General features: G+C 45.1%; 1 protein-coding gene across 1 annotated transcript in view; it reads left to right on the plus strand.

Annotated features, from left to right (window-relative positions):
• EPG5 (ectopic P-granules 5 autophagy tethering factor) overlaps positions 1–13,265 on the plus strand; it is an 85,076-nt gene that overhangs the window by 46,963 nt on the left and 24,848 nt on the right. Inside the window, exons 19-26 of the mRNA XM_075186239.1 lie at positions 80–277; positions 3,822–3,932; positions 4,397–4,519; positions 4,847–5,013; positions 6,819–7,046; positions 10,649–10,772; positions 12,238–12,382; positions 12,986–13,160. Of these exons, the coding sequence (XP_075042340.1) occupies positions 80–277; positions 3,822–3,932; positions 4,397–4,519; positions 4,847–5,013; positions 6,819–7,046; positions 10,649–10,772; positions 12,238–12,382; positions 12,986–13,160 (1,271 nt within the window). The remainder of the gene's footprint in view (positions 1–79; positions 278–3,821; positions 3,933–4,396; positions 4,520–4,846; positions 5,014–6,818; positions 7,047–10,648; positions 10,773–12,237; positions 12,383–12,985; positions 13,161–13,265) is intronic.

Consider the following 13,265-nt stretch of genomic DNA (forward strand, 5'->3'; position numbering starts at 1 on the left):
TGAAACGTACAAAGGATGATTTTGTGAAGGAAATGGACTCAGGAGAATTGTCACATCTGCCCTCTCTCTTCTTATACAGGCCCATATCTCTGCTAGCACTAGTCCTAATGACGTAGGCCCAGCAGCCGTTCTGGAGTTCTGGACTCAAGTTCTCATGAGCCAGCAGCTTTGGCATCGGGATAAGAGCAGTCTGCACCTCATGGACCAGCTGTGCAAAACAGCGTTCAGATACTCACAAGAGGACTGTCTGCAGAAACTGATCTACCAACAACACAAGGTGATACACGGTGTACAGAGACCATCACAATATAATACACAGTGTACAGAAAGTGTCACAGTCACCACAATACAGTACACAGGGTGCCACAGTCACCAAAATACAATATACGGCGTACAGAGAACGTCACAGTCACCACAATACAATACACAGTGCACAGAGAACGTTAGTCACCACAATATAATACACAGTGCAAAGAGAGTGTCGCAGTCACCACAATACAATACACAGTGCACAGAGAGTGTCACAGTCACCACAATATAATACACAGTGCAAAGAGTGTCGCAGTCACCACAATACAATACACAGTGCAAAGAGAGTGTCGCAGTCACCACAATACAATACACAGTGCACAGAGAACGTCACAGTCACCACAATATAATACACAGTGCAAAGAGTGTCGCAGTCACCACAATACAATACACAGTGCACAGAGAACGTCACAGTCACCACAATACAATACACAGTGCAAAGAGTGTCGCAGTCACCACAATACAATACACAGTGCACAGAGAGTGTTGCAGTCACCACAATACAATACACGGTGTACAGAGAGTGTCACAGTCACCACAATATAATACACAGTGCAAAGAGAGTGTCGCAGTCACCACAATATAATACACAGTGCAAAGAGAGTGTCACAGTCACCACAATACAATACACAGTGCACAGAGAGTGTCACAGTCACCACAATACAATACACAGTGCACAGAGAGTGTCACAGTCACCACAATATAATACACAGTGCAAAGAGTGTCGCAGTCACCACAATACAATACACAGTGCACAGAGAGTGTTGCAGTCACCACAATACAATACACGGTGTACAGAGAGTGTCACAGTCACCACAATACAATACACAGTGTACAGAGAGTGTTGCAGTCACCACAATACAATACACAGTGTACAGAGAGTGTCACAGTCACCACAATACAATACACAGTGCACAGAGAGTGCTGCAGTCACCACAATACAATACACAGTGTACAGAGAGTGCCGCAGTCACCACAATACAATACACAGTGCACAGAGAACGTCACAGTCACCACAATATAATACACAGTGCAAAGAGTGTCGCAGTCACCACAATACAATACACAGTGCACAGAGAGTGTTGCAGTCACCACAATACAATACACAGTGTACAGAGAGTGTCACAGTCACCACAATACAATACACAGTGTACAGAGAGTGTCACAGTCACCACAATACAATACACAGTGTACAGAGAGTGTCACAGTCACCACAATACAATACACAGTGTACAGAGAGTGTTGCAGTCACCACAATACAATACACGGTGTACAGAGAGTGTCACAGTCACCACAATACAATACACAGTGTACAGAGAGTGCCGCAGTCACCACAATACAATACACAGTGTACAGAGAGTGTCACAGTCACCACAATACAATACACGGTGCACAGAGAGTGTCACAGTCACCACAATACTATACACAGTGTACACAGAGTGTCACAGTCACCATAATACAATATACAGTGTACAGAGAGTGTCACAGTCACCACAATACAATACACAGTGCACAGAGAGTGTCACAGTCACCATAATACAATACACAGTGTACAGAGAGTGTCACAGTCACCACAATACAATACACAGTGTACAGAGAGTGTCACAGTCACCACAATACAATACACAGTGTACAGAGAGTGTCGCAGTCACAACAATACAATACACAGTGCACAGAGAGTGTCACAGTCACCATAATACAATACACAGTGTACAGAGAGTGTCACAGTCACCACAATACAATACACAGTGTACAGAGAGTGCCGCAGTCACCACAATACAATACACGGTGCACAGAGAGTGTCACAGTCACCACAATACAATATACGGTGTACAGAGAGTGTCACAGTCACCACAATACAATATACGGTGTACAGAGAGTGTCACAGTCACCACAATACAATACACAGTGTACAGAGAGTGTCACAGTCACCACAATACAATACACAGTGTACAGAGAGTGTCACAGTCACCACAGTACAATACACGGTGTACAGAGAGTGTCACAGTCACCACAATACAATACACAGTGCACAGAGAGTGTCACAGTCACCACAATACAATATACGGTGTACAGAGAGTGTCACAGTCACCACAATACAATATACGGTGTACAGAGAGTGTCACAGTCACCACAATACAATACACAGTGTACAGAGAGTGTCACAGTCACCACAATACAATACACAGTGTACAGAGAGTGTCACAGTCACCACAATACAATACACAGTGCACAGAGAGTGCCGCAGTCACCACAATACAATACACAGTGTACAGAGAGTGTCACAGTCACCACAATACAATACACAGTGTACAGAGAGTGTCACAGTCACCACAATACAATACACAGTGTACAGAGAGTGTCACAGTCACCACAATACAATACACAGTGCACAGAGAGTGCCGCAGTCACCACAATACAATACACGGTGTACAGAGAGTGTCCCAGTCACCACAATACTATACACAGTGTACAGAGAGTGTCACAGTCACCACAATACAATATACGGTGTACAGAGAGTGTCACAGTCACCACAATACAATACACAGTGTACAGAGAGTGTCACAGTCACCACAATACAATACACAGTGCACAGAGAGTGTCACAGTCACCACAATACAATACACAGTGTACAGAGAGTGTCACAGTCACCACAATACAATACACAGTGTACACAGGGTGTCACAGTCACCACAATACAATACACAGTGTACAGAGAGTGTCACAGTCACCACAATACAATATACGGTGTACAGAGAGTGTCACAGTCACCACAATACAATACACAGTGCACAGAGAGTGTCACAGTCACCACAATACAATACACGGTGTACAGAGAGTGTCACAGTCACCACAATACAATACACAGTGCACAGAGAGTGTCACAGTCACCACAATACAATACACAGTGTACACAGGGTGTCACAGTCACCACAATACAATACACAGTGTACAGAGAGTGTCACAGTCACCACAATACAATATACGGTGTACAGAGAGTGTCACAGTCACCACAATACAATACACAGTGTACAGAGAGTGTCACAGTCACCACAATACAATACACAGTGTACAGAGAGTGTCACAGTCACCACAATACAATACACGGTGCACAGAGAGTGTCACAGTCACCACAATACAATACACTGTACAGAGAGTGTCACAGTCACCACAATACAATACACAGTGTACAGAGAGTGTCACAGTCACCACAATACAATACACAGTGTACAGAGAGTGTCACAGTCACCACAATACAATACACGGTGTACAGAGAGTGTCACAGTCACCACAATACTATACACGGTGTACAGAGAGTGTCACAGTCACCACAATACAATACACAGTGTACAGAGAGTGTCACAGTCACCACAATACAATACACGGTGTACAGAGAGTGTCACAGTCACCACAATACAATACACAGTGTACAGAGAGTGTCACAGTCACCACAATACAATATACGGTTGAACACCTTGACTTGCTACAATATGTGAACCTTCCTTTAATAGGACGCGCTGGGCTATCACTGTGACCGCGGGATTCTCTCCTCGTTTGTCGGCTGGTTTGTGGCTGGCAATGTGACTCCTTCTTTCATCGATAACAACTACAACCCCTCCCAGGTACTGATGGTCTATATATGAGAACTAGTCCTGGTTATATTTTAGTGATGTGATAAATAGTGTTATCAACGTGTGTGTCTTAGCACCCTCTAGTGGTCTGAAAGGTGTACTGTAAATTTCAATATGTGACTTTCTGCTAAGGAAGATATAGACATTGCAGGCAGAGAGTATGTGTTACGTTCCATGGGAGAAGATTGCTATGTAAGTGTTATGCCACGTGTGTGTTCAGTAAAACAATTAGTAGACGTTCTACACACGTTACGTCTTGGATACAGCTACCCCGACCATAGACTCTAGTGGAACAGCGCCTCTTGTGGCCGCTTGGTAAATGGTAAGATAATAGGTCCTTTCCTTGTTTATTCAGCATGAAAGGCTCACATCTCCCGCTTCAGTAAGCTAGCCTTATTTCTAGTTTTATAGATAAAGCATTCTTTAATCTCTTCCGTTATTGATCTCTCTTCCAGATCTGGTTCTCATGGACTGTGCTTATGACCGAGTCTCTGTTTGAAGAAGATTCCCAGCTGCGCCGTGTAGTAGAGTACGAGTTACTCAACCATTCGTCCTTCAGTCCCGATCAAGCTTTGAAGGTATCTCCCCATAGAAGGTGGACGATGTTCTTCGGATCAGAGCAGGGTTTGAGGTTTAGTTTAGAGGGTCTGTATTGTCGTCTATTTTGGGGATAGGGGATCTTTCTTGCCTCTTGATGTTTAAAGGGGGAATTCTATCTTATCTTGTACCTTTGAGTCGCACTCTAGTCGTCTATCTTGGGGTGTTTCTATTTTGTCTTCTATTTTTCGTGGACAATCTTCAGTATTAGAGGTTCTTTCTTTCTTGTTTTGTATTTTTTGGGTAATGGTATCTTAGGATGTGCTCTCGTCCCTTATATATTAGGGGGGTCTCTCATGTCTTTGCAGAAAGCCCAGCAGCAGCTGAAGTTACCCATCGTGCCTTCTGTACAGAGGTTAATGATCTATCGCTGGGCTCACCAAGCTATGGCCACCCCAGCGGATCACCCCCTCCTACCATTTTTTTGGCAGAAATTTTTCCTCCTTTACCTTAACCGTCCGGGACCGCAGTATGGGTAAGATGCCTTCGTAGACACTGATGTAATGTTGGTAATGTGCACAGGTTTCGCTAATGGAGCGATCACCAAATAGTTTGGAGATTTTAGGGCTTCACTCATCAAGAAACACAAAACAAACGTAATGAGCGTTTTTTTTTAAAAAAACAAAACGTAAGTATATCGGGCATACGTGTGTATTCAACACGGAGCGGGTCTGACGATACGTCTGGTGATGAATACGGGTCTAGGTCCGCTCTGCTGTAACAGACAATACACTGCAGGATACGTCCAATACATATGTGGAGTGTAAAGTCACAAAAGAACGCACAGAATAAAAAACTATTCAATTAATGTCTGCTAATAATATAGTCAATAATGATAAATCATTAAAAAATAGTGTTTTGTTCCCCCCCCCCCCATAAATTACATTTATTAGAATGTTAAGAATGACTACTGTACTTAAAATGCATTTTTACATTTGCTCCTGATTACAAACACATGTTCTAGCTGTATACACAGCCATCATCACTATCACTGGGCACTAACACCTGCCCTGTAGCTGGAGCAAGAGATTGAATGTCCGTGCGCTGGAGCTTGGCGCACCCTTACCATATATTGACTAGGTTCATACGACCCTTTCCCACCCTGGTTCACCCCTGAAATCATTGGTGGTAGAAAGTGTCCTTTGCGCTCGAAGATGAATTGGACGTTGCTACGTTCTCTGGCGTATGGTCCAGTTCTGGGCATGCACAGACTGATTTTACGTAAAATACAGCCCGAATCAGCTGTACGTTTCTTAATGATTCAGGCCAGTGGTGTTCAAAAATACCATGGGATATATTTACTAAGCTGCGGGGTTTCAAAAAGTGGAGATGTTGCCTGTAGCAACAATCAAATTCTAGCTTTCAATTATTTAGTGCATTCTACAAAATGACAGCTAGAATCTGATTGGTTGCCATAGACAACATCTCCACTTTTTCAAACCCGCAGTTTAGTAAATATACCCCATGTGTTTACTCTACTACTTAATGTGTAATTCTATGAATTTACATTTTATTACTGGAAAAGTAGACTTCTCATTTCAGCTTTTTTTAAAGAAATCGTGGAAGTAACAAAGTAAAGGATATATACTGTGTTCTAGTGCTTTTTACAAATGTTTTCTTTCTTGCTGCTGCTTCTTAATCAGTGCTCAGTGATATCACTGAATGCAGTTACTCAGGGAAATCCCACCTTTCTCCACCTTCATGCCGAGCCGTAGATATAACTATTGATCTGTTGGCACAATGGACTCTGCAAAGAATTGGCATTTTGTTGATAAATCCTAAATCCCTATGTCTGCCATATCTGCAGTTTACAAAAGTCTGCAAATGTAACAATATTCACAAATACAAATCAGTTTGGTCTTAAGCTTCCCATTCTCAGCCCAACTCATGAGTACGGTAAGGGCCATAAAGTTTAGAGTTAATGAGCCACGAATACTGAAATAGTCACCTTGTATGAGAGAGCTACTGATTCCTTTCACAAATACAGATATGTAAATGTTTCTGAATGTAATTAGAACTGAAAATGTTCAAGATAACGTTGCAATAGTGAGGGGAGGGGGGGGGGGATATTTTCCTACGCACAGCTGACTTCCTGTAAATAACCCCATTGAAGGACACTTCAAGAAGCCACGTTAACAGAAAACGACTGATTCCAGGGAACAGCTTGTGCTACAGAACAAATGCAACTTGTATTTTAGATATAGTGGTGAAATATGCGGCTTTCATCTCTTACCCGTAATATGACTCTAGATCATTAGGTTGTGTTTCCCCTGTGCTCAGGTTACCAGTGGAGGGCTGCATCGGGAAGAGGTTCTTCAGCAGCTCAGCCCACACTCACCTCCTGAAGCAGATGAAGCGTCGTCTGATGGAAGTGGCAGATTTCCACCACTCGGCCAGCAAAGCCATGAGAGTCCTGGTTCCTATGGACGGGTCCCCGGTCTTCTCCGACTCGGGGGGCAGCTCACACGAGGTTATGACTGCCCCGGATCTGCACAAAGAGCTGGTCAAGTAAGGAGTTCAGGCTGATGTATTGCTGGGAGCTTCCACATCCATTATGGTGGCTGCAGGAGCTCTTGTGTTCATAGGAGCTCCGTTACTAACAGGATGGCAGTCAGAGTGCTCCTCTGTCACATGAAAGTGATTAGGATCAGATAGCATTGTGGGTCTAATGGCTTCTGTGTGGCAGGTTTGATAAATGGAAAAACGCTGCGTTCAAGCACTCCCATATGTCCCCGTGTGTGACTCCCCGTGTGTGACTCCCCGTGTGTGACTCCCCGTGTGAGTCCTATTTGTGACTCCCCGTGTGAGTCCTATTTGTGACTCCCCGTGTGTGACTCCCTGTGTGTGACTCCCTGTGTGTGACTCCCTGTGTGTGACTCCCTGTGTGTGACTCCCTGTGCGTGACTCCCCGTGTGAGTCCTATTTGTGATTCCCCGTGTGAGTCCTATTTGTGATTCCCCGTGTGTGACTCCCTGTGTGTGACTCCCTGTGTGTGACTCCCTGTGCGTGACTCCCTGTGCGTGACTCCCCGTGTGAGTCCTATTTGTGATTCCCCGTGTGTGACTCCCTGTGTGTGACTCCCTGTGTGTGACTCCCTGTGCGTGACTCCCTGTGCGTGACTCCCTGTGCGTGACTCCCTGTGCGTGACTCCCCGTGTGAGTCCTATTTGTGATTCCCTGTGTGTGACTCCCTGTGTGTGACTCCCTGTGTGTGACTCCCTGTGTGTGACTCCCTGTGTGTGACTCCCCGTGTGTGACTCCCCGTGTGTGACTCCCCGTGTGTGACTCCCCGTGTGTGACTCCCCGTGCGTGACTCCCCGTGCGTGACTCCCCGTGCGTGACTCCCCGTGCGTGACTCCCCGTGTGAGTCCTATTTGTGACTCCCCGCGTGTGACTCCCCGCGTGTGACTCCCCGCGTGAGTCCTATTTGTTACTCCCCGTGTGTGACTCCCCGTGTGTGACTCCCCGCGTGAGTCCTATTTGTGACTCCCCGTGTGTGACTCCCCGTGTGTGACTCCCCGTGTGTGACTCCCCGTGTGTGACTCCCCGTGTGTGACTCCCCGTGCGTGACTCCCTGTGCGTGACTCCCTGTGCGTGACTCCCTGTGCGTGACTCCCTGTGCGTGACTCCCTGTGCGTGACTCCCCGTGTGTGACTCCCCGTGTGAGTCCTATTTGTGACTCCCCGCGTGTGACTCCCCGCGTGTGACTCCCCGCGTGAGTCCTATTTGTTACTCCCCGTGTGTGACTCCCCGTGTGTGACTCCCCGCGTGAGTCCTATTTGTGACTCCCCGCGTGTGACTCCCCGTGTGTGACTCCCCGCGTGAGTCCTATTTGTGACTCCCCGCGTGTGACTCCCCGTGTGTGACCCTCATCTGTGAGTCGAATATATGGGAACCCCGTGTGTGACTCCCCGCGTGTGACTCCCCGTGTGTGACCCTCATCTGTGACTCGAATATATGGGAACCCCGTGTGTGACTCCCCGTGTGTGACTCCCCGTGTGTGACTCGCATATGGGTCCCCCGTGTGTGACTCCCCGTGTGTGACTCGCATATGGGTCCCCCGTGTGTGACTCCCTTGTGTCACTACATTTCAGTGTGTGCCGTGTCCTGTGTGCTTTGATTTCTGACGCTACTTATAACTTTCTGCCTTGTTTCAATGTTGTGTTGCGAGTCCTCCGTTGCACAATACTACCTGTATAAACTGCTTTGTACACAATGTGCTATTGCGCTTGTTATATCTTGGCAGCCATCATATACTCCTTATGTTATGTCATTTTTATTATGGTCACAGCTCTTGGAATAGACTGTCCTTTCCTGGAGGGACAAGTTTACATTAAATGTACTCTATGAAATAGACATGTCCTGTTAATTGTCTTGTAGTTTGAGACCCTTTCCAGGGTCCTTATTAACATAAAGGGTTCCAAGGGTGTGGAGAACATCCGGAAATGTAGCGCATATTCTGCTGTATTCCAAGAAGTGAGAGGAGGTATCTAGGGGAAGAATCACTCAGACGTCCTCGTGTTCCCTCTTTGTGTGACTACAATAGGGATTGGGGGGCATCTATGAACCCTGGTGCACAGCTAACTGCAAACATGGTACTGCATCCCCTAACAACCAATCAGATGCGTTTCATTCTTTAAACTGTACAACAAAACGTGAGTCTGTCTTTGATGCTATGGTTACAGCATCTTTCTTGCACAGTTACTGTGCACCAGTTTACATTAATATCCCTCCTGTGATCCTTCTGATTGGCCCCTATGTAGTTGATGTGAGTTACTGTTTTAGCGCTTGGTCATACACTTCAGTGTTGTGTAGCTGTTGTATTTTCAGTTGATGTGATTAGGATACATTTTGTGTTTAAAGATTTCCCTTTTTTACATAATTACCAACTAACTGCAGTTTAGTATTAACGGGTACTCTGCCCTCTTCTGTGTCCTGGCGGTAAGATCTGCTGCTTCCTGTCTGTGACGGTCTTTTAAGGTTACACTCCATGATTCCCTGATGTCTTTACTAGTTTATAATGTGTTTTACTATGATAGTTCCAGACGATGATTTTCAGAGGGCCCAGCAGGGTTAAAGACCCGTCACCAAATTACACTCAAGATAATTGAAAGTGGAGTGTTTAGGATCTTTCTATAAAAATACCCTATTTCATTTCATATCGGCAAGTCATCCCTGGATAGCACATTATACAGATAGTATAATTATATAGTACCGTTCTGTATAGATGACATGTTTGAGCACCCCTCTCATGGTACGTTACAAATACATACCGTATTTCCCCATGTATAAGACGCACCTTTTTCCCAAAAAGTTTGGGTCTAAAACCTGGGTGCTTCTTATACAGGGGTAACGGGGATGCGGGGGGGGGGGGGGGGCAGCGTTACAGTGGCAGCGGGGGGGATCGAGGGGGAGCGGGGCAGCGTTAGTGGCAGCGGGGTGATCCAGGAGGAGGGGGACAGTGGCACAGTGGCAGCGGGGATCCAGGAGGAGGGGGACAGGCACAGTGGCAGCGGGGATCCAGGAGGAGGGGGACAGAGGCACAGAGGCAGCGGGGGAAGGCGATTGCAGGGAGAGTGTTCTGCCCGGCTGCTCTGATCACAATCAGAGCAGCCGGCCATTACACTCTCCCTGCCTTTTTTGACAGCTACCGTAATATTTTTTTTTTCAAATTTCGGGGCCAAAATTAAGGTGCATCTTATAAATGGGAGCACCTTATACATGGGGAAATACGGTAAATGGAGGGAGCAGGATTATTTCACCCACCACTGTTGGATGGTGGCGTTTGTCAGAACCATGCTCAATCTGTAATATGAGCTATAATGATGTGTTATCATTGTGTATCAGCAAAGTTATATTAACTGTTCACTTAATCTTATCACATTAGAGATATGTGTGTTGACGGATGAACCGTTGTCTTAAGATTCAGCAGTAGCTTCAGGCAAGAAGTCACTGACTCTAATGATGTGTCGGCCAAAATCCCTTTGTCAGACAATAAACAGAGTGGTACATGTCTGCAGCATGTGTGTAAAACGGTAACGGGATATAAATTACATGTATCTTTTATTATCACTGGGATTATTTCATAGTATGTTTTGTCTTTTTCCATAGGTTATTTAATGTGTTTATTGTCTGGCTGGAAGATGACAAGTTCCAGAAAGGAGATGTGTATATCCCAACTCTCCCCAAGCAGTATGACCCTCACAGGCTGGCTAAGATCATGCGGAATGAGCAGGTCAGTAACTGAGCATGTAATGACATAGGAGAAGTGTTACACATGTATTAAGTCAGTATTTAGGTAGCGTTTCATGTGGTTCTATATTCAGTCCTCCTGCTCTGCTCATATGTGCAGGCAGCAGGAAGCCACAGACTGGGAGTTATATAGTGGAAGGAGCAGGGTCCTCCAGCAGCACAGAGTATATCAGGAGACGAGTGATGTGTTAGTGAGGACAGGGCTGCATGTGACAGGGGCAGTGACATGATGTGAGGAGGGGAATGGAGGCAGCAGGAAGCCACAGACTGAGAGTTATATAGTGGAAGGAGCAGGGTCCTCAGCAGCACAGAGTATATCAGGAGATGAGTGATGTGTTAGTGAGGACAGGGCTGCATGTAACACGGGCAGTGACATGATGTGAGGAGGGGAATGGATGCAGCAGGAAGCCACAGACTGAGAGTTATATAGTGGAAGGAGCAGGGTCCCCAGCAGCACAGAGTATATCAGGAGATGAGTAATGTGTTAGTGAGGACAGGGCTGCATGTAACACGGGCAGTGACATGATGTTACAAGCGGATTGGAGGCAGCAGGAAGTCACAGCCTGTATTTTTGTGGAAAGAGCACAGGGTACAGATTCAGGAAAACTGTGGTGTCAAATGCTGCTCTATATGTAAAAAATCCAGCACATCTAATTATTCCATGAAGGTTTGTAGATGGACAGCAACAGAACAGTGAAGCCGACTGGCCAAATAACCATGTCTAATCCTATTCTGTGTGTATGACATTATTAAGTAATCGATTTTGACTAAAGCATCTCTTAAACAATAAGTATTCTTGAAGGTATAAGGTATATGGTATATTTCTTTTAAGAGAATCATTTTTCCATGGCCATATCCAGTTTCTTATAGTATCTATCAGTCTTAAGTTAATTTTATTTCGAAAGAAGAGTATTAACTCTTAAAGAATAACACTAGTTTTCCACAAGCTTAGACCTGCCTGTTGTTCTACCCAGACTTGGGATTCCAGGGGGTAAATGTATCAAGCTGCGAGTTTCTGGCCGGTTTGAAAAGTGGAGATGTTGCCTATAGCAACCAATCAGGTTCTAGTTGTCATTTATTTAGCGCATTTCAAAATTCTAGCTGTGATCTGATTGGTTGCTATAGGCAACATTAAACCGGCTACAAATTCGCTAATTGAGTCATTTACCCCCAGAAAGGATAGCAGTCTCTGGAATGGCAGGATTGTACTTCTAATCGGAGAGGGGAATTCAGGGGAAAAGTTATCAGACAATGTAGTTTTCCTTTTAATACCTGAATGTTTCCGTCAAGTTTCGTGTAAATAGTAGAAGATAAAACCTTTTCTTTATGAATCTATACTGTTTCCTCTGTGCATTGTTCCCAGCTGTAAAACATATATTTTAAGTGTTATTGCAGCAAATACTGATAATGCAGCAGTCTGCAGAACTCACACTATTCTCTAACTCTAGAACCTCTGGATGGAGTTTATCAACATGGATCGTATCATATACGAAATCCAGGAAACTGTAAACGCTTGGAACCAAATCAAGGTGGAGATGGACACAAGTTTGCTGACTCCTGTTGTTTCCGTAGACGCACCGACCCCAGTGACAGGTACCGTTTATTGATGTAGATTTCTTAGGTCGCTAGTGCTATCATCCTCATCATCATCACCATTTATTTATATAGCGCCACTGATTCCGCAGCGCTGTACAGAGAACTCGCTCACATCAGTCCCTGCCCCATTGGAGCTTACAGTCTAAATTCCTTAACGTACACACACACACACACACACACACACAGAGAGACACTAGGGTCAATTTAATATCAGCCAACTAACCTTCTAGTATGTTTTTGGTTTGTGGGAGGAAACCGGAGCACCCGGAGGAAACCCACGCAAACACGGGGAGAACATACAAACTCCACATGGATAAGGTCATGGGCGGCAATTGAACTCATGTCCCCAGTGCTGTAAGGCAGAAGTGCTAACCACTAAGCCACTTAGCCATGTATCATACATACATGGCTGTATACGATAGTGTGTGTGAGATTGCATTTATATGTATATGTATTGTAATTAAATATAGTTGAATAACGATCAGTGGGATCACAGGAGGCTTCCCAGATCTAAATAATTTGGTAAATCTCTTTCTGGATAGAATTCGCTGACAATAAGCTTAGTCCTATGTTTTATGTAAATGGTGTTTGTGTTTTCAGCTGCAAAGGAGAGAATCCTAAGGAACCTGAAGAAGCACAGTGCCCCCTGCCCGGGCGTCACCCTGCAGCTCATGAAGCCGCCTGTGCCAGTCATTCCACCTTCGTGTTACATCAACACCCAGGATGCCATGAAGCTCGTACACAAAGATCTGACTATCCTACAGCAGCATGCAAAGTAAGTGACACCACTCTTATTATGTATAGAGACTGTAGGTATAGTCAGGAACACCGGTGCACAGACAAAAAGGTGCTGTAACCCGCAACAGCCAACTAGATGTTA

This window comes from Mixophyes fleayi, chromosome 1 (genome assembly GCF_038048845.1).
Source record: "Mixophyes fleayi isolate aMixFle1 chromosome 1, aMixFle1.hap1, whole genome shotgun sequence".
Classification (NCBI taxonomy): Eukaryota; Metazoa; Chordata; class Amphibia; order Anura; family Limnodynastidae; genus Mixophyes; species Mixophyes fleayi.